The sequence below is a fragment of the Psammomys obesus genome, unplaced genomic scaffold (assembly GCF_907164565.1).
Source record: "Psammomys obesus unplaced genomic scaffold, mPsaObe1.curated_primary_1811, whole genome shotgun sequence".
In the NCBI taxonomy this organism is placed as follows: Eukaryota; Metazoa; Chordata; class Mammalia; order Rodentia; family Muridae; genus Psammomys; species Psammomys obesus.
Window position 1 is genome coordinate 1,301,157 of NW_026594263.1, and position 23,147 is coordinate 1,324,303.

The window sequence follows — 23,147 nt, forward strand, 5'->3', positions numbered from 1 at the left end:
CCAGTAAAGGCCTCTGGGAGGGAGTGATATTTAATAATAGACATAAAGGAGGAAAGATCAACCATGTGGAAAATAGGAGAAGAGGTTTCCAGGAAAATAGAATACCAGGTGTGCTGGCCTTGGATGGCAAAGAACTTGGTACGGTGAGAAACTCAAAAGTACCTTGTGGGGCCAGACTGTAATAGTCAATAATAAGAATAGTCTTGGGAAATCACAAGGGGCATGCATTTAATATTATTTACCACAAATAGAGAATGTCTAAGGGTTTTAAGCAAGGGACTGTCTCTGGTCTCAACTATTGCCACACTTATAATGCCAAATTTAGAAGGAGACAAGGGTGATAAGGAAGGCCAATAAAGAGGCAGCTGCAGCAATCCACAGGAGAAGGGATAGTGGCTTGCATTAGTGACAGCCATGGAGATGGAGAGAATTGGAAACATTCTGGATGTATTTTGAAGTGACAGCTGACAATAGTTACTGAGAAATTGGGATGTCAGGGGTGAAAAAGGAAAGATAGGCTTCAAGAAGAACTCGGGTTTCCAGTTTGACTCAGTGCCATGTACTGAGATGAAGAATGCTGAATGAAGTTTTGGAAAGAAAAAAAAATCAAGAGTTCAGTTTCTGCCATGTTAAGTTTCAGAATTCTGGGAGATATAAAAATAGAAATGTCAGTGTCTAAGAGTCTGGGAACTCCTGAAGAGAAAGTAGAATGTAAGTTTCGAGATAGTATCTACATGTTGATTATGTTTAAAGTGAAGGTGCTACATGGCACCACCTTGGGAAAGAAAAGAGAGAAAAATGAGAACTAAAAGCAGAGATCCACAGAACCCCTGTATCTAGTGCTTGTGATAGAGACCTATAGAAGAGACTGTTGAAAAGGAACCAAAGAGACGGTTGAAAAGGAAAAATGAGAACTAAAAGCAGAGATCCACAGAACTCCTGTATCTAGTGCTTGTGATAGAGACCTATAGAAGAGACTGTTGAAAAGGAACCAAAGAAGTAGAAGGACAATCAGGAGATGTTCACAGAAACCAAGCAGGAGCATGTGGAAGGAGAGAGTTGCCATTTTTGTCTGCATTTGGTGAGAGGTGATGTAAGGGCAGGACCAAGGGATGGATACCCATAAAAGATAGAAGAGTCCCTTAAAAGAGCAAATATGAAGTGATAGATACAAAAGCCATATCATAAGTGATCGGGGGCGGGGATGAGATGAAAGTACTTGTGGAAGTTTGGGAAATTTTTTGGCAAATTATTCTCTGAAAAGGAGCAAGAAAATAGATCAGTAACTTAAAAGTGATTGTGTAGTAGTGGGAGGTGTTTTGGTTTGTTTTCATAAGGACAGAGAGTTTTCATGAATGTGGCAGCATGGTTTTGGAAGTGGCTATTTTAAGGAAGAGAGTGGATACCCAAAGGAGTAAAATGCTTGATAGAGTAAGAGAGGTTGGTACCATAACATACGTGACAAGGATTGCCATTGATAGAAGAAAAAAATATCTTCCACTTTAGCAAGGTAAAGTTGTATGCATTTAGTGGTAGTGCTGTATGCATTTAGTGGTAGTGGAATGAGAGTAATCTTATTGGATAACTTCTGGTGTTTTAGTTCCATAAGTTGAGAGGTCTTAAAGTCTCAAATTGAGCTGATGGGAAGACTGAGAAAAGAAGATATGGGATAGGCATATTAGAGGGTGAGAAGGAAATGGCCAAAGATCAGTGAAAATATGCACCAGATTTGAGACCAGTGAGTTAACATGAAAGCCAGCTAACCAGCTGCACAGTTTGTTTGAAGCTTCCTCCAACTACTCTAAGATTATATGTTGTTGAGTTCATCTAGAATGAGGTTTGATCTGGAAATCCTGGCAGAGAGAGAGGAAAGAAGAGAGTTGAAGGTGTTTTGGAGAGAATGGTCAAAATTGAAGACCAAGAACTTACAATCTGGGGAAGTGGGGACTCAAAGCTAAGAAAGAGCTTGAAGGAGAAAAATAATGAAGAAGCAGGACAATTTGATATCTAGAGAGCTAGCAAATAGAGTTGACTCAAGAGAGAATGAGAAAGGAGATTTCCAGGGAATGTGGGAAGCAAATAAGTGACCATCATGCATTCTGATGACTCCTACAATGGAAACGCTTTGAAAGAAAGTTGGAAGTATAGTACATAGCATAGTTTGTTATGGAGAGTTATCACTGGAGATTTAGGAGTTAGTACAATAGTTGATAATGTCTACCAACGTATGATAATGAAGTAAGTTCAGTGGAAGAAGTTGTTTTCTATGGCTTCCTCGTCAACTTATAGACATTGGATTCAGCAATAGTGACATCAAAGGTAGGAGTGGGCCCTCTCTTGGGATAGCTATTATGAAAACAAAACAATAAACAGAAAATAAGTGTTTGCTGGAGAGAAGTGGCATAGATGCAGTATGGCCATTCCTCAAAAAAATAAGCATAGAGTTCTCATAATACCTAGCAATCCCAATTCTAAGTTGGATTAATCAGTTTTTTGTTGCTATAACAAATATTTCAGAGAAATAATTTTAAAAGAGGATAAATTGATGTTGGATCATGGTTTCATAGATTTCCATGCACAATTTGCTCCTTCCACTGACTTTAGGCCCATGGCACAGTAGAAACATCATGGAGGAAGGTCATGACAAAGGAAAACTTCATACATTGTGGCAACCAGGAAACAGAGAAAAGGGACAAGATTGGATTTTTCCAGGGTAATTCACTAGTGACGTCTTTATTCATTCAAACAAAGCTCCCTCCTCCCACTTTCTACCACCTCCCAATAACACCATCACATTTTATAGCCATCATGGGATCAATCTATTGACTGACTCAGATTCCTGGAATCCAATCACTTTTCAAATAGCAACTAAGCCCTAGAGACATGAACCTTTAAGAGAAATGAAAACATGGGTGTAATCCCCTCGAAACTGAAATCAAGGCTCCAGCAGATATGTGTACACCTGTATTCATAGCAGCATTATTCGAAGTAACCAAATGTTGGGAACAATCTAACTGTCCATCAACAGATGAATAAAATATGGCACATACATAGAATACCACAGAGTCTTAAAAGGAAAAAGATACTGACCCAGGCTAAAATATGGATGAATCCTGAAGACATTATAGTCTCTGAAATATGCCAAACGAATAAATTTTTGTTTGTGAAGAGGAAAGCATTCTGGAGATGGATGATTGTGAGAGTTGCAAAGCAATGTGAGTGATTTTAATGTCACAGAACTAACTGTACAACTGAAAACGGCTGAAGTTTTAAATTTCATGTTATGTATAGTGCATGAAGATTTCTTTTTTAAAAGACTGGAGGAGGAGATCATATATGATTAGAAACTAAAGTCCTCAGTGACCTTGGGATCTACATAGAAAGCCTGTAGGTGGCACTAAAGAGGGAGGAAGGCTGGCAACAGGCAGGTTCCTCAGATTGGGGCATTTCAGAAGAAAGAACTAATGGCCTAGAGACAGCTCTGGTAAGTACAGAGTGCCTACATCCCCTGCAGGCCCTGAGGACTTGAGATTCCAGAGAAAGAAACAAAAACAAACTGAAAAAAAAATAAGCAGCTTACACTTGAAAATGAGGGACTGGAGGCTGGACAGAACTCTGATAAGGAGACATAAGAAAAGTAGCACATTTCTGAGCTCTTGATCTGAAATAAAGGAGGTTTTTGAAACCTCCGATCTTAAATAAAGGCCTGGTGGACTTTTCCTTCTGCCAGCAGAGTTCCCATTCCCACCCCCACCAGCTGATTAGTCCTACTCATGTTTACCTCAAGCTGTGAGCCTGCCAGTTCACCTGTCTTTGTCTAAGCTGACCAATCCAAAATGAGGGAAGGGGAACCATTCAAGGCAACCAAAAACCACTGAAAACTTCCATCTGTCAGGGATGTTGGTTTCCTTCATACCATGCCTACTTACACAGTAGCAGAAGAACAAGCAGGAAAGGAATAACCAGGTCTCCGAGTGGAAAGAAGATGGCAGGCAGTTTTGGAAGAGAAATGGAAAATACATGACAGTTTGCTGTTGACTAAGAACTCCAGAGGGCGCAAAGGAAGGGAGAAGAGTTAGGTAGTATTAGATTGTGGACAGGTCATGACATTTAACCTCTCTCAGCTGATGGTTTCACTTTCTGCAGTTTCAGTTCTCTTCATTCAGCTGGAGCCCTGCATCATCAAATGAAAAATTCCAAAAGTAAACAATTTATACATTCACAATAATTTTAATAGTGCTATCTTAGTTACTGTTCTATTGCTGTGAAGAGACACCATGAGCAAGGCAACTTATAATAACTCATTTCATTGGGAGCTTCTTATAGTTTCAGAGGGTGAGTCCACTACCATCATGGTGGGTATCATGGAAGCAGGCAGGCAAGCATGGTACTGAGAAATACCTGAGAGTTCTACATCTGATCTGCAAGTGAAAGAAAGAGAGAGAGAAAGAGAGAAGCGACTGGCAAGGCATTTTGAAACCTCAGAACCTACCCTCAGTAGCACACCTCTTTCAACAAGGCCACAACTCGTAATTGGTCCCTAAAACAGTTTCACCAACTGGAACCAAGTATTCAAATATATGTGTCTATGGAGGGCCATTCTTATTCAAGCCACCACAAGTACATTGTTGTGGTTAGTCCCCACTTCATCTTTCAGTCAGGACTCTTACTGTATACCCAAAGTTGGCCTGAAACTCGTTATTTAGCCTAGGGTGACCACAAACTCCTGAACCTGTGGACTTAACCTCCGGAGTATTGGGATTACAGATGTGTGCCAGTAAAACCACCTTTCTTTTTATTGTTGTTAATTCCTTACTCTGCCTGCCTCACTTATTAAATTAAACTTTATCGTGGGGATGTGTGTACAGGAAAAAAAACATAATATATATAGATTTTTATATTATCTTTGATTTAAGGTACCATTAGGTGAGAGGGTGGCCTTAGACTATATCATCCACAAATAAAAGGAGGTCAGTTCTGTGCCTAGAGTCGCTAATGTCACTTACTGGTGTGCTGGCTTCAAAGATGGCTGCTTATAAAGACAGCATTGAAACAGCCCTCCATTCACTGTGGACGAACACTCCACCAAGCCAATCTCACTACATTTTGAGAATATGCTAGGCCTATAGATTCTTCTTGGCAAATAAAATAAAAATAATAAAAAAATAAATCATGGACTAGTTGGCAGATCTGGGTTCATGTCACAATTCCGTGTAATTTATAAGTGTATATTCTTTACCAGGTTGTATGGATCTCTCCTGTCCATTTACTTATCTGTAAAATACTCATACTACTGCCTAGCTCAGGGGGTTGCTATAAAGGTGGAGGTGGATAATACGTGGCTAGAGCCTGGAGCATGTTAAGTCCTCAGTAAACACCTAATACTGTTACTTTACAGTATCTCCTTTCAGCATCTAACTTACCTGACATCTCTAGTCCATGGGCTACACTTTGGCTGACCAAATTCTTCAGTAGGGCCAAATATATCCCTATCTTTCCTCTCCTTGTCCTAGTGCAACCTTGCCTGTCTTATTTCACAAATGTTTAAAGCTCTCCATATTCTTTCCTCAGATAAATCTGATTCAGCCATCCAGAGCTTTGTTTACATAAATCTATGTGCCCATGATAGATGATAATGGTTTTTTTACTGATTTGATTTTAGTATTTTTAAAACAAGGTGGCATGTACAAGGCTGGCCTCTGTAGCTTGAGGATGACCTTGAACCCTTGATCTTCTTGTTTCTTTATCCCAACTCCTGAGATTACACATGCATTCCACCACCCCTGGCAACAGTTTTGTTATAACTGGGACCTTTAGTGGTACAACAAAACAGAGTAGAAACACCTCAAGCCTTCCACCAGACTGTGGTCCTCCCATTTTCTAAGGATAATGTCTTTGCTTCCCAAATTGTAGTCAGCAGTAGCATCACACTAGAGTGTGTCAAAATGTCACAGCTGACTACAGACCTGCTGCCCCAGAATAATTTGGTAATACCAACAAATGATCCATGTGCACACTAAAATTTGAGCAGCACTACACAGTAAGAAGCAGCTAACTGAAATGAGAGGTGAGAGCACCTTTACAAGAGGAAAGAGGTTTTCACCCATAGGAGCTATTTCAGAGCTCTAGAGATGGGGCTCCCGTTACTGCCACATGGAGTCCATGGCATCTCATAGGGACCCAGCTGCTTGCCTGTGTGCTGGAGCTTTAGAGCTTCCAGGAGAGTCAGGATCCAGTTACTGGAATCAGAGGGCTAATTGGCCCCACATGGCTCCAAATCCTGCCAGTTTCAAGGAGAATGACAAGACTCCCCAAGGAGCCAACCAAATGTAAAGAAAAAGGAGCCAAAGGCAAAGAGAGATGGAGAACTAAAAGCCAATGTCTGGAAATGTAACTGTAACATTTTAGTCCTCCTGCCCCAAAGCATAAAAAGATAGAGCATTAGCTCAGAACCTATTTCATTGCCCTGTCAAATCATCTGTCTTTAGCCTCATCCTGCCTAGCAACACTGGTTAGTGTGTACTCCAGCTCCTGCTTTCTCTTCCTGCTGCCCATGCCTCTCCACACTCTATCTAGCCAAAGAGGTCAGGTTAGTCCACAGAGGAATCAAGGCTTTCAAATATAGTCAGATTGTCTGAGAGTTGGGCCAGGAAATAGTCTGCCTGGCTAAGGAAGAAGCAGAGTGCATTGTGGGGCTGTCTCTTGAAAAGAAAGGGTGTGACTTTGAGTGAAGGTTCATTTTCTGCTCTTTTTCTCTGTTCTTCTGGCCTCCCTGAATAATGCTACCCATAATATTGTCACCTCTACATTCTCATGACATGCTTAACCTTCTAAGTGCTTCTCTTCTGTAGCCATGATCTCATTTCATTTTCCCAACAACACAAAGTGAACAGGATCAGAGACAGGTTGATTATAATGTATGCTGAGCATCCAGGCCTGGCCAGGACGTGGCATGCTACTATTCACAGGGCTGGAGCTGTCTTGCAATGGAAATTCTGGGTGGTCAAGGGTCCCAGAGTCTGACAGCCTGTAGTTGGTGGTGCTCGGATTTCGGGACCTGCCAAGGAGATTTGGCTCCAGCTGGATCATGAATGTGCTCAGCCTCTGGGTTTCTACTCCTTCTACCTTGAGGGCTTGGGGAGGAGCAGTCACCTCACCTCTTTGGCAGGACAGATAGCACTGTGAGAAGATAATGGATGTGAAAGTACTTTTTCCTCAAATGAGGTAATAAGTGTCAATATGCAAAGAAGCACATAGACCTAAAGGGTTGTTACTATGAGGCAGAAGGAAAAGGCTAGAACTTTTTCTTGGATCACTGAATGGAGAGGGTCACCATAGTGTAGAATGAGCAGATACTTTAGAGACACTAGCTAGAAAAAAGGACAGAAATAAAGCAATGAGGGGCTCATGAGCTTTGGCTGATTCTTAATTTTCTCAGGGTTACCATGTTTGGATAGACCAAAAGCCAAGTCAAATTGCCTAGTGTCCCCACGAAGGCAGCCACATGGCACTTGAACAGCTGAGATCCGCTCATCCATCACTCCTTGCCTTCAGTGACACTCCCAAGTCTTCAGACACTTCACAAATTTCAGAGGGACTTGGATGCAGACACTGAAAAATGCAGACCTCAGGAAGGAAGAAAGACTTTCCATTTGGATTATAAAATGGCCTCTTGGGTCTGCTAATAGAGATTTCTCCCCTGACCCAAGATGTGTGGGAAGGTCTGGGCACTGTGAGGCATCAGCCACTTGTAGAATTGAAAGGGACCCAGTTGAGGATAGTTATTTCAGCTCAGAGACAACACTAATGAGGAAGAAAATGTGTTTGTCTCACCTGGAGACATGATTTTAGTGGTGGAGAATAGCTGGGTCCCTGTGAGAGAGAACTTGGCTGCCCATGCCTCTCCACACTCTGTCTTTTCCTAGCCAGCCAGAACCATCCCCACCCCCTCCATGGCACCTTCTCCTGCTTCCCCAAACTTTCTTTGAACACACAAGTTTGACTTCATTGTCAGGTTCATCTGCTGGTCTTGATCACACTGTAATTCTTGTGTGCATTGGACCCTTGTCTTTTCTCTTCCAGATAGACTGGTAGCTCTTTGTAGCCAAAGACTCATAACTTCTCAATGACCTCATGGATTGACTGCCTGAGGAGAGACTCAGGAAATACTCATTGGCTGGCTAATGTGAGTCAGAAAACTAAAGCGAAACATGTCACAAAAGGCTTTTGGCTCATTGGTTGCTCTGGTTCGAAGAGTGACTTTTTCATCAGTACTGCTAGTACCTTAAGACCCACTGAAGGCTGAAGTGTCTCCAGCTTCAGGAAAAGAAAGGGGGTGTGTGTAAATCTAGATTGTGAGTGCTTGGTATAGGAGGGTGAATGCAGGACAGTACTGAATACTTCCTTGGCATACCTGCAGCCTCTTTGTTCCCCACACCAAAGCTGTGCAGCTCAGCAGGTTCTCAATCATCTACCATGCCTCAGTGGGTACCCACATTGGCAACCAGTTTATGTCACCCCAGGAATGGGCTTCTTGTTTTCTTTGAGACTGGATGACAGGAGACAAAGGCTCTTTTGAGCAGCAGCCTCAAGGCTGAGGCAAGATGGAAACTAAAGACAATGTTCTCTGACTCACTTTAAGGCTAAACTTATATATGCCAGCATAAACAGAAGTCAGAAGAGCACCTCAGGTCACCCTCAAAAATCCCCAGTACCACAAAAATACCTATCCAGGACAACAACAAGACACCTTCCAGCTGTTTTGTGCCTGTCATTTGTCTTACTAAGGTAGGAAGAAGGCAGGGAGCCAACTTCTAAATTTCCTTTCTAGAGACTTAGGCCATCCTAGCATCCCTTTCCCCCTCTCTAAGATATGAGAGACAGTCTCCAGGCCAAAATAGGTACAACTAGAGTACATGTGGCTGGATTCACATCAGCCCTGGTCTGGTATGAGGGACACAGCAGCAGGGGTCTTTGCTGGACTATCATCTATCTTTCAAATCTCACCTCCTCCATGAATAGTCTAATGCTCAGCTCTAATTAGTTGATTCCTGATAAACAACCTAGCTGCTTGAACCCAACTGCCACTGAAGTATTTGGAATTCTTAGCTAGTCAACAATTACATCACCCTCACCATGTCAAAGCCTCCCACATCTTTTACAAACCTTGTACTAGTTTGATTAATTAACTTCTAGTCCTCTAATAGAGGATTAGAACTTTAATTTTAGAGAATAAATATACTGAGGTAAGGAACCTAGGCTCACATGCCATGCCTGAAATCCCGAGGGTACCAGAAGCCAAATCAGGTTGCTAAGATTCTCAGCCCCTTGGCTCTGGCCCTCTATCTTCCAACTCTGCCTGCTTAGCTCTTTTCTTTGACCATCATTTCCTCTTTTCCTAATTCCCTTGTCCCTGGAACCCAGTGTCCCACAGATGCCATTGTCCTTAAAGCCCCACTCCTCAGGCTCTTCATCCAAATGCTAGCCCCGGACCTATCAGCCTGAAGAAGACCTCATCCTGGCCCTTGGTGTAGAAGTTTTATACAGTTCTGTGTATTTCTATCCTTTAGGAGCTTAAGCTGTAGGCATCAAGAGAACAGCCTGGAATCTTCCCCAGGTGTGAGGAAAATATTTCTTCTTCCCCAGCCTTGGCTGAGTTTCAGATCTGTCAGCAGCTTTAGGAAGAAGCTCCCTTCTGGCCCACAGGAGCCATTTTCCAGCTGTCCCATTAAGTGAAATAAGTTGGCATTATTTACAATTGTGTAAAGTAATGGTCATGAACATTAGCATGTTTGTTTATATATGCCACCTAAATAGTCCCTTTTTATATATCACCTAATAGACATTAAAGTTTAAAATTGCACGAGGACTTCATGAAGATGGTCCCCATTCTAGAATGACTTCACATTTCCTTTCCCAAATATTCTCATGATTTTGTGCCCTGTTCCCTGGGGGGTTAGTTTTCTCTAGGGAGTTAATAGCCAATTAAGGTAGGTGATACCAGTTAACTTCTGAACAATATATTTGCATGTGGGCTTCTTCTAGAGTCCCAACATCATAAAGAATGAATGTGACTTGCAATTGCCATGTCACCAGTTTCTCCTGGAGACAGTGGCTTCTCCTCCCTAGCTCCCTTTCACTCCAGTATTAACTATGAGGTAGCCATTGCTTCTGCCTGTCCCAAAGCATTTAGGAAATTAAGCTGTGATCTCCCAGGTATCATAGCCAGAACCATAATTGATGTCCTTCACAGCTGGTTTTGAGGCTTAGTTCCCTTTGCATCTTTTTTTGTTCCTATCTTCCCCTTCCCCCAGTCATGTGATGCAGGAAGAGTGCACAAATGATATGGAATGTGTACAGCTGCCAGCAGAGACACTGCGACAAGTGATCATTCACCGAGACCCTATATATGGCTTTGGCTTCGTGGCTGGCAGTGAGAGGCCTGTGATGGTTCGATCTGTGAGGCCAGGTAGGTGTCCCTCAGAGGGTACCCCCAGCCTCTGGCTTTTATCTCCAATGTTTATGTATCTTCCTAGAAAGCAAAGCTTTCTTGATATATGGGCTTATGGAGTAATTTACCAAGAGTGGGTAAAGATTTACCAACTAATGACAAACTATTTAGGTGGTGTGGCCCTGAGGTATGCAGTTAAGAGAATTTGAAAAAAAAAAATTAAAAACAAAAACAAAATTTTCCCTTTGCACAGAACATGCATAGGAGAGACATCATACCTTGGATGAGAAAGTATCATTGAAATTAATTCAATGAGTATTTATAGAATGCCCACTCTAAGCCCAGCAGTGTTGTGGGGAATCAAAAGATATGGCTCCTATACTCAAGAATTTGGGGACCAGAGAGATGGCTCAGTGAATAAAAGCACTTGCTGTTCAGGTCTAATGACCTAAGTTTGATCCCTAGAACCCACATAAATGTGGAAGGAAATAATCAACTTCACAAAGCTGTTCTCTGATGTCCACACATACACAGTAGCATGCCTGTGTCCATACTCACATGTCACACACACACACAGAGAATCTGATCTCCAGGCTATGGGGGCTATTGAGGAAATCAATGAGCAGGTGAAGAACAGAATTAGGCTTGAAACCACTGGTGGGATGGGAAAAGGAAAACAAAGTGAACCATCTCAAGGCCAGAATGGCAGTAGCAAAAGCTGATGAAGCATCTCCTATATTCTTTATTTCTGTTTGTTTTGTTCTCACAGCAAAGACAGCAAGGTAAGAGAAACCACTCCCATTTTCCTAATAAGGAAACTGAGGCATAGCCAGGGGTCATTAACCTAGGAAGCAGCTGGACAAGGGTTTGCTCAGAGCCCCTCTGCGTAGGTGAGGGGTAAGTTGGGCTTGAAAGGGACTGTATGGGATGGGAAGAGGAACAAGCACCCCACCCCCAAGTGGAAAGCCCTGCCACTGTGAATGAAACCTAGCTGGAACACTGTTGTGCTTGAATTTTCTGTGCATTGACAGAAATGAGCTTTATTCCTCCCTTGCTAGGCCTGAGGCCTGAAATGTTTACAACAGTTTCTCACTCAGTCAAAAGGAGCAGCCAGAGTATAAACTGGTCTTGCAGAAATTTGATGAATTTCGCTATCCTCAAAGGAAAGAGGAAAATAGTTTTTTTTCTATAAGCTCTCTTCAACCAGAGGGCGCAAGCAAACAAAATTCAATATAGGAGTTGGTGAATAACCTAAGGCTCCTTAGTCAGTCATATAGTTTGGCAAGAGTTTTGCCTTCTGATCAGAAATAAAATTTGTCTTGGGAAGAAGGAGCAGGTAAAACCTAGTATAAAAATAGAGTACCAAGAACTCCTACTTTAACTTCAAAGTAAACAGAATTTGAAGACTGGAAAGAAGCCTTCTTTCTTCCCCATCCCATCCCTAAAGAAGGAAGGGACATAGGTAAAGTGGCCTCCACCTAAGAGACTGAAATTTTCATTTGGTTGGTTTTTGTTTGTTTTGGAAACAGGGTCTTGTGGAGCTCTGGCTGACCTGATATCAGCTTTGTAGGCCAGGCTGGCTTTGGACTTACATAATTGTCCTGCCTCAGTCTCTCCAGTGTTAGGATTATAGGTGTGCACCACCACATCCAGTTTGTGTGTTTCTTTGGAGTGAACCTATGACCTAGTGCATGCTAAGCAACCACTTTGCCACCTGAGTTACATCTCTAGCCAAAGATACTTGGTTTTGATAGAAGTAGATATAAGTAATGAGACAAATGGAAGGAATTGCCCCTTAGAATATCCAGTAACCATCATTTATTCAGTTCTCACCAACAGTGATCAGCTATTTTGTATTCTTTGTTTTGTTCTATTTTTGAGACAAGATTTTACACAGCCCAAGTTGGCCTTTAACTCCCTTCTTAATTAAGACTGGCCTTGAGCTCCTGATCCTCCTGCCTCCACTTCTCAAGGACTAGGATTAAAAGTGTGGGCTGCTTTACCTGGCTTAATCAGCTATTTTAAGTACTATACATCCATCATCTCATTTATCTTCCAAAAATTCTTATGATGTATAGGACTGTCATTTTCTCAGTTAACAGATAAGCAACTGGGAGACATTCAAAGTCCCACTCAAGGTCGTACAGCTAGTGAATTGTGACTGCAGGATTATAGTCCAGTTCTTTGTGGCTATAAAGAGTATGGCTGTCAACCCCATGCCCACAATTCCTGAAGTCAGTGGGCTGTCAGGAGGCATGGCCTAGTAAATTCCATTGTTGTTCCATTGGTGACTCCTTCTGGCTGTGCTGGCACATGAGTCCTTGGCTCTGGAGCCACTGACATAGCCTCAAGTGACTATTGTTGTATGTGGGATTAAACCCCATGTATGAAGGGCTAAACTAAATCTTTACTTCCCGCCTGTCTTCTCACAAGATCTTCACACAGGGTCTTGCTAAGTTTCTCAGACTGGCCTTGAACTTACTTAGTGGCCTTGACTCTAGAAGTTCAGATCTTCCTGTCTCAGCCTCTTTAGAAGTTGGGATTATAGGCCTGCGCCATCACACCTGATCCAAATATGTCACCTGGACTAGTGACATGTTTGCTATGTATATGTTTTGTGGGGTAAAAACACACTTCTTTGTGAAGCAAAGGGCAGCACACTTCTTTGCAGCAAGAAACGTCGGGATCTGGCCTTTTAAAATGGCCATGAATAACAATCAAAGCCAGCTTGAGAATGGGACATATCATTAGGTTTTCATTGGGGGTTGAATCATGCTGGATCTGACTTCTTATTCTCTTCCGGTCTCTGAAAAGCTTTTCTCAAAAAAGAAAGAAAACTTTCCTAGATAGCAGAGGCAGTGCAGCTTGTGGTACTTCTCTAGCCCACCCTTTATCATAACCAAGGCACATAACATTTTCATAGACCTGTCCTTAACCTCATCGCTGGAGATGGGAAAGGCAGCAGGCAGGTTTCCTGCTGCCTAAGGGACCCATACTTTGTTTACACATTTGTAGAGGATAGCATCTCTCAGTGTTGCAATAAGTTAAACCCTTTAAGTCTTAAAATCCATCCCCCTCACTCCAAGCATATGAGCACCTAAACCACTCTAGAATAAATATCAATAATATTCAAGTGAGAAGATTCCTCCCTCTGCTCTTGTCACTTGCACTATCTCCAGTAGTCTGGAAACCATTCATTTTGCTTAAGGAAACCCCTCAAATCAGACAGGAGTCTCTCTTCCTCTTTAGAACCAAGCCAGTCAAGCACTTACAATTGTGTCTGAGCTTGGGGCCTTTTGTTCCTATGCCATGCTCTGCTAAAGGGGCTCTGCTCCATTCTCTGTCTTCATTCCTCTGTCCTCTACAGACAGAAGTAGGAACTAGTACACCTCTGCCACACCATGCTTCAGTCTGCATCATTGGCGGGCCGCCTCTGGAGTTCTCTCTCTTTATTGGCTTGACCCCCTCAGGCACTGACATGCGCTTCCCTCACAGTAGCTCTGAGCCCTCATGCCTCTCTCCTCTCCTCTGCAGGAGGCCCCTCTGAGGACAAGCTCCTGGCTGGTGACCAGATTGTGGCTATTAATGAGGAGGACGTGAGTGAAGCCCCCAGGGAGAGGTTCATAGAACTCATCAGGTAACAGGGGCCTCTGGGGCCTTGACAGGAGCTGAGCAGTGTCCCCACCCCTGTCCCACCGGTAGCAAAGGACTACATTCTCCAAAGTCCTCGGGAGAAAACTTCTGAAGAAAATCAGCTCTAGCCAATGCTCCTGGCCACCTAGAACTGTGGGTATCAGCCAGTAAGGGTCACCACAGGCCTCATATACTCTGCCAGTGACATGAGAAAACAAAAAGAAGAGCCTTCCTGCTTTGTCCTCCCCAACTTGTCTTTGTACCCAAGCCTTTTTGTTTTGGAGTTTTGGAGTTACTGTGCAGTGGGATGTTCCAAGTGACTGATGAGAACCCAATACACCACACACACACACACACACACACACACACACACACACACGAGAGAGAGAGAGAGAGAGAGAGAGAGAGAGATTATTCTTTAGTATTCATGCCACTTTAATGTCTTCCACAGATGGAAGCCAGTGAGAGAGAAACGTCACAGCCATTCATGAATTCAGAGTAATCACTCTGTGTTTGCTCATCCCTTATATGCACATATTCGTGCGCGCGCATGCGAACACACACACACACACACACTCCTTGTCCCATACCATATGGTCACACCTTTGTACAGTTTTCTTGATAAGAAACAAGAGGATAGATGTGAAAACTAAATTCTGTGAGCTAACCTCAGCTTGGGGGACTCTCTCTCCCTCTCTCTTTCTGTCTTCTATAATCAGCCTTCATCTTTGCTTCTCTCTTCTTTGCTTGTACTTGGTTCAGAGAGTTTTCCTTCTATTCGTCTTTTTTAAACTCTGAAAAGCCCACTTGTTCCCCGAGACACTCACTGGCTTTCAGAGGCAGACTTTGCTTTCTGTATGCAGTACAACACTTTGCTATCTGCTTGAGAGGTATTGGAATGCTCTGTCCTGAAGTCCAGAGTAGGTCTTCTTGCCATAGTCTCCCGGTGACTCAATACCTCTTGTCCCTAATGACTCTTGTTTGTCTCTTCAAGTTCAATTGTCCATTATATTGACCTACTCTTACAATGTGCCCTTCACCCTCCACTACTACACCAGTGTGGAGAGAACTCTCCTTTACCCCATTGGTACAAGCTGAAGTTCTGTTAGCCAGGCCCCTGGGAAGTCTTTCTTTGCTTCTAGTGCATGTCTTTGTACCCTAGAGCAAAGTAGTCCAATTTTGTGAGGGATTCTGGAGCTCCTTCAGTGTGAAAACAAACTTTACCCTTTTGATAACTCAGGTACTAGTGGCTCATTCATTCATCCATTCATTCATTCAATGAATATGTATTATCTATTATGTACCAGATACTATTTTAGACCTTAAAGACACAGCAGTGAATAAGAGACAAAACTTCTTGGCTTATTAGCATTTGCAATCTAGTGAAAATATATTCCACAAACAGTGGACAGGGTAAGTAATTATATGTACAACATATCAGGAGTAAATTAGGATTTTGAAGGTTGTCCAATATTGGCTCCATTGAGGAGGTGACAGGTGAAGAAAGACTTGAAGGAGGCAAAGACATTGGAGAAAGAAGAGCTAGTGTAAAGGCCCTTAAGACAGCACTGTGTTTGTCCTGAGGGAGGAATAGGGGAGAATCCCCATGAGTCTGGTAAGATAAAGGAAGAAACATTGTAGAAGATTATGAAGAGCTCTGCAAGTCATTGTAAAAATTTTCTTCATAATGGAATGGGAGAACTGGCAAGGACTGGAGCAGGTGACCTATGCCCTTTCATATTCAAGATTACCTGCTCCCAGAAGATTCCGCCTATAATACAGCTCTTTGCTCTGGTAACTTCCTATATCTTCGAGTTGATTGCTCAGTGGGCTTTGCCTTAAGAAATGTGGGAAATGCTCATTAGACATCCTTAGGCAGGAGTCTTAGACAAAACATGAATAACTAAAATAAAGGCTGCTTTCATATTGTTACTGGTGGTGATGGTGGCAGTGGTGGAGGCAATGGTGATATTTGAGACAGGGTCTTCTTGTATAGGCCAAGATGGCCTTAATTTCAAGACCTTTCTCTCTGCTGGAATAATAGGTGTGTGGTGTCAGGCCTGGCACGACTCTCCTTGAATGCCTTTGTTCCTATCAACATTTTAAAAAGGCCAACAAGGAGAAGAAAAACTCCTTCAGGGAAAACTATTCCCATTTTGCTCAGTTATTTTAAAAGATTGTGTATTCCTGGGAGAGAATCTTCATACCCCACACCCTCTTTGATCGTTGGCATAATTCTTGTCGGAAGAGTTTTAGATTCTTCATGCTTTTGAATATTTGCTATCTGGAGAGTCTGGGCTTCCATCTGTTGCTCCCTGGCTCTCATTTCTTGGTCCCACAATTAAAACAAATCTGCTGAGTATGAGTCATAATGACCAAATGACCTCCGTTGGGATTTTTCTTTGAGTTTCTCTTCTTGCTTAAATACCAAATGGCCAATAATCATCATACGTGGTTTCCAGGGCTCTCTGGCTATGTGCCCTTTGAGTTCTATAATTCAGGCCTGTAGTTTTCCTTAAGAATTTTCTAGTCTACAGGTAAAAAAATTGTACCTAAGGTTTAGTGATTTCTACAGAGAATGTAAGAAGGAATATCAAAAGAAAACCTGAAAAATTACAACCCCAGAGGTAATGCTAATACTACTGTTGAACACCAGTGTGAACCAATATGGATGTGGATGGCTTTGTGTCAGCATCCACAAATGATGGGAGGGGAGGCATCCATGCAGATCCTCAGATTACCCTCTGTCCTAATCCATATACCTGAATGCAACCCAGGGGAACATTCTGGTGTTGCTTCTTGTACTAGATGAATACCTAGGGCATGATGTACTGCTCTCCTGTTCCTTTTTTTCTCTGCAGGAGTGCTAAGGAATCCATCGTTCTTACAGTTCTGCACACTCATCAGGTGAGTGAGCCTCTATGCCATCTGCCCTTCACCCTACCTCCCACCTAAGAAGCAAGGACTCCATCTTGGAAAGCAGCAGCCTAAGATGAAAGAGGGATCAGAAAGTAGGGCAGACACAAGAGACACATACTTAAATTAACTGTAAACTTAGACATAATACCTGTTTGCATCTCCAGGGCTGAAGATTTTGAAGAGCTTTACAGAGGGATGCTCTGTAACGTGTCCTCTGCTTTAACAAATTAAATTGTCCACTATCTCGGTTTAGAGTATATTTTAAACATCATTTTTTTTTTTGCTATGTTCTGCCTTAATGTGCCCATCTCCCATAGAGTCCTGGCAGGTACTTTTATTTATCCATTATGAAGACTAAATGATCTGTGATATATGAGACCTGATACTGTATTTAAAATTTTTCATATAAAATTGCTGGGATGGCTGAGGATAATAACTAAATGATAAAGTACTTGTCTAGTATGCTCAGTGTCCTGGGTTAGACTTCAGCAGCACACAAACAATTATTTTAAAAATGAAGTTGTTTGGGCAGGTAGAGGCAAGCAGATCTCTGTGAGTTCAAGGCTAGACTGGTCTACAAGTGAGTCCAGGGCAGTCCAGGCTACACAAAGAAACCCTGTCTTAAAAGAAAAATTAAAAAGCAAAACAAATCCAAAATCAAAACAAAACAAACAAACAAAGAAGTGCCAGGTGGGTTGGCTCACACTGTTAATTCCAGCACTTAGAAGTCAGTGGAAGGTGGATCTATGATTTCTAAGTTGGCCCCAGTTTCAGGCCAGCCAGTGTTACACAGTGAGATACAGTTTTCTCCTGCTACAGTCAGTAGCTGGGTGTGTGACCTGGGGTGAGACCCCTTTTTTATTCTGTTCCTCGATCTGTAAATTGAGGTTTGGAGTTACACAATGCTTCCAAAACATACATTATCATAATAATCAACACAACTGCTATTAGAGGGCAAAAAATCTCCCATTTCCCTCTCCTAGACTTTGGGTTCCATCAGTTTGTACTACTGGCATGTCTCTTTACAGCAATCTTAATTTAAATCACAAACCCAGTTGCAAAAATTCCAACTCTCACTCCACTACCAGCCCCTCTGTCCCTTCTGAGTGTCACAAAACTTTCTTCTACCCCAGAACTGATGGCCCACCTCACTGAAGGAGACTGAACCTTAAGAGAAACGCATGATTTCCCAGACACCAGCTACAGATGGAGGGGAAGATTTTTCAGTAAGAGGCTGTTCTGCCCAGTTTCCGAACCCCAAAAGACCAGGAATAAACAGACTCCGCTGTAAATACATGAGGGTCTTTTTATTGTAAATTACAAGCTGCAGCTTGGGCCCACACACCCCCAGCACCAAAGCGGTGGGAGCTGAGTGTGCCAGGCCCAGGTTAGTTGGGTGATTGTAGATTCTGGTCCCTCCCAGCATGCCCAAGGCAGGGGCAATTCCTGCCTGGCAAGCATCTATTGGTCAAAATGCTACATTTTTAATTGACTTGGCTATAGGAAGGTCCCCAGACCATTAATGACCAGGTGTCCCTCCCTAGGGGGATGGGCCAGTTTCCTAGCAACTGTTATCTCTAGTGGGTAGGGAAAGAATGCAGTAAGGCTGTCCTTCCCCTCAGGGCATTACTAGACTTCTCCACCCACATAGTTCAGGCCTTAATTTATAATAGCTGCTAATTTTTAATCTTTTTGGTCTCTTAAGGCATGTATCTATGTAAAGACAGAACTGGAGCACAGGTACAAATCCTGGCTCTCAAGAATCAAGAATCACGGTTCAAATCAAACCTGGAGCCAGCTGCCTGGCTCCTTGGTCCCCAACTCTTTTCTTGCTTACGTATGTGGGCACACACACACCCCCATGCTCAGCACATACACATAGCATTCACACACTATAACAACTTGCACAACGTCCTAGGCAAGTGGGCCTCATTTATTTGCATTTCACTGCCTCTGAGGAAACAAGCATCATACAAATGCTTTGTTAGCATCATACAGAGAGCTTTCCCCACCCTACTGCACAATGTACAGTTGCCTAATAAGCACTACACAGTCAATCCCTACCTGTCCTGTCTTGAAAATAGTGACTACTTCTACCCTCAAAGCATTCATTTTCTAAGGTTAGAATAGACTAGGCTGAGCCAAGCATAGTAGGTCACACCTGTAATTCCAACACTCAGAAGGCAAAGGCAGCCTGGGTTACATGAGACCCTGTGTCCACTCTCCCTGCCCCAAATGGTTAAAAAAAATGCTGCTCTGATTAGAGGTACATGGCTACTCTGTTAATCTTGTCTTCTCAAATGTCACTTTTTCAAAGATGCTTTTCTTGACTACACTTTCCCATACCCCTTGCTATTTGAGACATGTTTTCTCTGTGGTTTCTCTGGCTGTCTTGGAACTCACTCTATAAAATAGGCTTGTGTCAAACTCAGAGATTCCCCCGTCTCTGCCTCCCAAATGCTAAAATTAAAGGCATGTATCACCACACCTAACTTGACTACCCTTTCAAAGTCAGCATCTACCCATCATTATATCTGACTACTGTCTAATTTCTCCTCAAATTCAAACACTGTATTTTAAAAGCTTTTCTTGTGAACTAATTGAAGTAACAGAAAGTAGCAAATTTATTATAGATGTACCATGTGTATTATATAGCCTATAATGGTTACATCTTTCATAACTATAGAACATAATATCAAAATTAAGAAATCAGAGCAATGGCTCATGCCTGCAACCTTAGCACTTCAAATGTCAAGGAATCTTGAGTAACAGGAAAACAGTTGATGAATTAGTCAGGGTTCTCTAGAGGAACAGAACTTATAGAATGAATTTATAGGTATGCATATAATAAATGATTGTTTATATTCAGTTCAATACTTTGGGCTGGCTATCTCATTTGATCTTCAGTGTACAGTGGAATCTCAAATAAATAGGCTCTAATGACAGTGAAGGAATGGACTTGCCAGTGCGAACAAGCAGGCGAAGAGAGCAAGCTTCCTTCTTCTATGTCTTTTATATAGTCTGCTGACAGAAGGTGTGGCCCAGATTAAAGGTGGATCTTCTCACCTCAAAAGATTTCATTAAGAGGGCTGGAGAGATGGCTCCGAGGTTAGGAGCACTGGCTGCTCTTCCAAAAGTCCTAAGTTCAATTCCCAGCAACCCCATGGTGGTTCACAACCATCTATAATGAGATCTGGCGCCCTCTTCCGGCCTGCAGGCACACATGCAGGTAAAATACTGTATACATAGCAAATAAATAAATAAATTTAAAAATTTAAATAAATAAATTTAAAAATTCTGCATTAAGAAAAACCCAGTGGCAAGTAGGTTCCCTAGGGCTGTCTCTGACATGAACTCAGTGGCTGGCTCTTTGATCACCTCCACCTGGGTGCAGCCTTACCAGTTCACAGAGGAAAACAATGCACCCACTCCTGATGAGACCTGATAAGCTAGGGTCAGATGGAAGGGGAGGAGGACCTGCCATATGGAGGAGGACCTGCCACATCAGGGGACTAGGGAAAGGGCATAGGGGGAAAAGAAGGAGGGAGGGTGGGACTGGGAGGAGATGAGGAAGGGATCTGCAGTGGGGATGCAAAGTGAATAAACTGTAATAAATAAATACATAAATAAAATTAAATTTTAAAAAGAAAAAAGAAAAGATTCCTCACTGGTGTCCAGTCAACCACTTGGGTTTTAGTTTATTCCAGATGTAGTCAAGTTAGCAGCCAATAATAGTCATAACACATAGCAAGACCCTGTCACAAAAAGAATAAACACATGTAATTTTTTGGGGGGGAATCATCATTGATTCTATACATATACACAGTTTCAATGGTACTCTTACACATCCACCAATACAAGCAAAAGACTGGAAAAATCTACCACCAAAATAGATTCCTTATGCCCTTATGTAGACAGACCCTCCCCTCCAACTTCATCTGAAATCCCTGTTAATCACTAATCTGTTCTCCATTTCTGTGTTATTTCAACAATACCATGAAAATGGAACAATATGGTATAATATCACATGGAACCTTGGGGACTTAGCTTTGTTTCACTCAGCACATTGCCCTTGAGATTCATTCAAATTGTGCGTAGCAATATTTTGTTGTAGAATAGTATCCCATGGAGTGAATTCACCAGTTTAGTTAATCATCCACCATTGAAGGGCATCAGGGTTGCATCTAATTTGAGGCTATTATGAATAAGGCTGCTATAAACATTTGTGTTTCTTGTGAGTACAAGTCCTCTTTCCTCTGGGATAAATGCTCCAGAGTGTGATTGCTGGGTCATATAGTAAGTATGGGTTTAGTTTAAATAACTGCCAGATTGTTTTTCCAGAGTGACTTTTTCACCTCACATTCCCTTGAAAGCATTATATTAATATGTTTGTTATCCATGACTCTCATTAGAATGTTACCTCAAAAAGGGTGACGACTGTTTTCTTACTGCTATATCCCAATCACCTGGAACAGGACCTGGCACCAAAAAAAAAGTATTAATAAATGCTAGTTAAATGAAGGAAGCCTTTCAGCTATATAGACAACTTTAACTCAAAGTAGCAGACTGATATTCAGGATGAAGAATCCTACATTTTCACTATTTCCGTCCTAGCCTTCCTCCCTCCCATTCTTCCCACAAATGATGCCAGAACTACCCCACTTTGTGTCCCCTTTGTGATGGCCAGGCTGCTTTCCTTCTCCTCTTTGTGCATTTCTTAGTTCTATTCTCTTTGTGTTGTTTGACATCTCTTCAATAATGTTCATTTCTTTTAAAACTTAGCTGATTATGCCTATCTTTCAAACAGAATTGCCCAACTAACCTGGATGAGAGTTTCTAATTAATTCACTAATTTGTGGATTATTTATCAAATGTCTACTGTTCTGGCCACTTGCATAGGCTAGCAATTTTGCAGCTCATTAAACATGCACAGCCCTTACCTTTGGGTAGCCCACATTCTATTTCTTGGCTTTGTTCTCTCCAAATCCTTGGAGCATAGAAGTGGGTAGGCACATACACAGGTGGTGTAGTAATCAAAACCATTAGGCACCAACCCATCTTGGAGGCCTCCTAGTTGACCAGGTGTTAACCCTTGATCTGGTTTACATTTGTAAAATGTTCGCAGGGGAATGTCCTAGGTCAAGTGGCACTTAGGAAACTTAGGGAAGCTATTACTTACCAACCATTTTGAAAGAATACCTAAATATGTGACAACCAACATGGCCAAATTACTACATCCCAACTGAATGGAAGCCTTGCATACATACATGTACATTTCATCCTTTTTGAAGACTTTGTGCACATAAAATTGCCCAGTCCCTGGATTTTATTTTATAACCTCCCAAATCAATATCCATGGTGTTCTTCTGGTTTCTTGTGAACATGCACAGGACATGAAAAGTTTGAGTTGTCTGATACATGGTTTCCAACTGAGGTAAAGCAATGAACAGCCTGCTTCCTTATATCAGCCCTCATACAGAGATGCCCAGAGGAACTGAGCATATTAGTTCATTCATCCCATATGCTTGGAAACTGAGGTAGAATGATCACTATGAGTTTGAGGTCAGCCTTGGCTACATAGTTCTAGTCTAGTATGAAGTACAGAGTGAGAGCCTGAGGTAGGAAGAGAGATAGACTGTAAAAGAGTGAGAGGGGAGAGAAAGGGATTCCTAAAGGATGAAGACAACAGGGCATAATGCAGAGTAGGAAATGCTTCTGCTCTAGGACCAGTTATCAGAGTTTGAATCCTGAGTCTGGAACCTGTAAGTGAGATGGCCTCAAGTAGGACACTTAACAGTTGTGATTCCTAATTTCTTCTCCTGAAATAAAGGAAATGGAGTCTTCCAGGTTGAGTTATTTTAAACGTTTAAGATTTTAATCTGTGTGAAGTAGTGGAGCAACTGTTCACCATGTGCTAATTAAGTGTTTACAGCTGTATAGAACTACTTTGTCAAACAATATTCAACCAAGAGAATCTTGTCTCTCAAGCTATAGTGAAAATTTCTTGGAGATCCCAATATATATTCAATATTACTCCCCATATCGTGTGTTTACTGAATCCCATAGGGGATTCTGATGCTCAATGGGATTTAGGAAACACCGGACCAGATGATCTCTAAGGCTTCTCCCTGCTCCAGCTGATAAT

General features: G+C 42.1%; 1 protein-coding gene across 1 annotated transcript in view; it reads left to right on the forward strand.

Annotated features, from left to right (window-relative positions):
• The window catches only part of Frmpd3 (FERM and PDZ domain containing 3), a 95,551-nt gene that overhangs the window by 8,029 nt on the left and 64,375 nt on the right, over positions 1–23,147 (forward strand). Inside the window, exons 2-4 of the mRNA XM_055618380.1 lie at positions 10,314–10,468; positions 13,985–14,087; positions 16,945–16,990. Coding sequence (XP_055474355.1) covers positions 10,321–10,468; positions 13,985–14,087; positions 16,945–16,990 — 297 coding nt within the window. The 5' untranslated portion in view covers positions 10,314–10,320. The remainder of the gene's footprint in view (positions 1–10,313; positions 10,469–13,984; positions 14,088–16,944; positions 16,991–23,147) is intronic.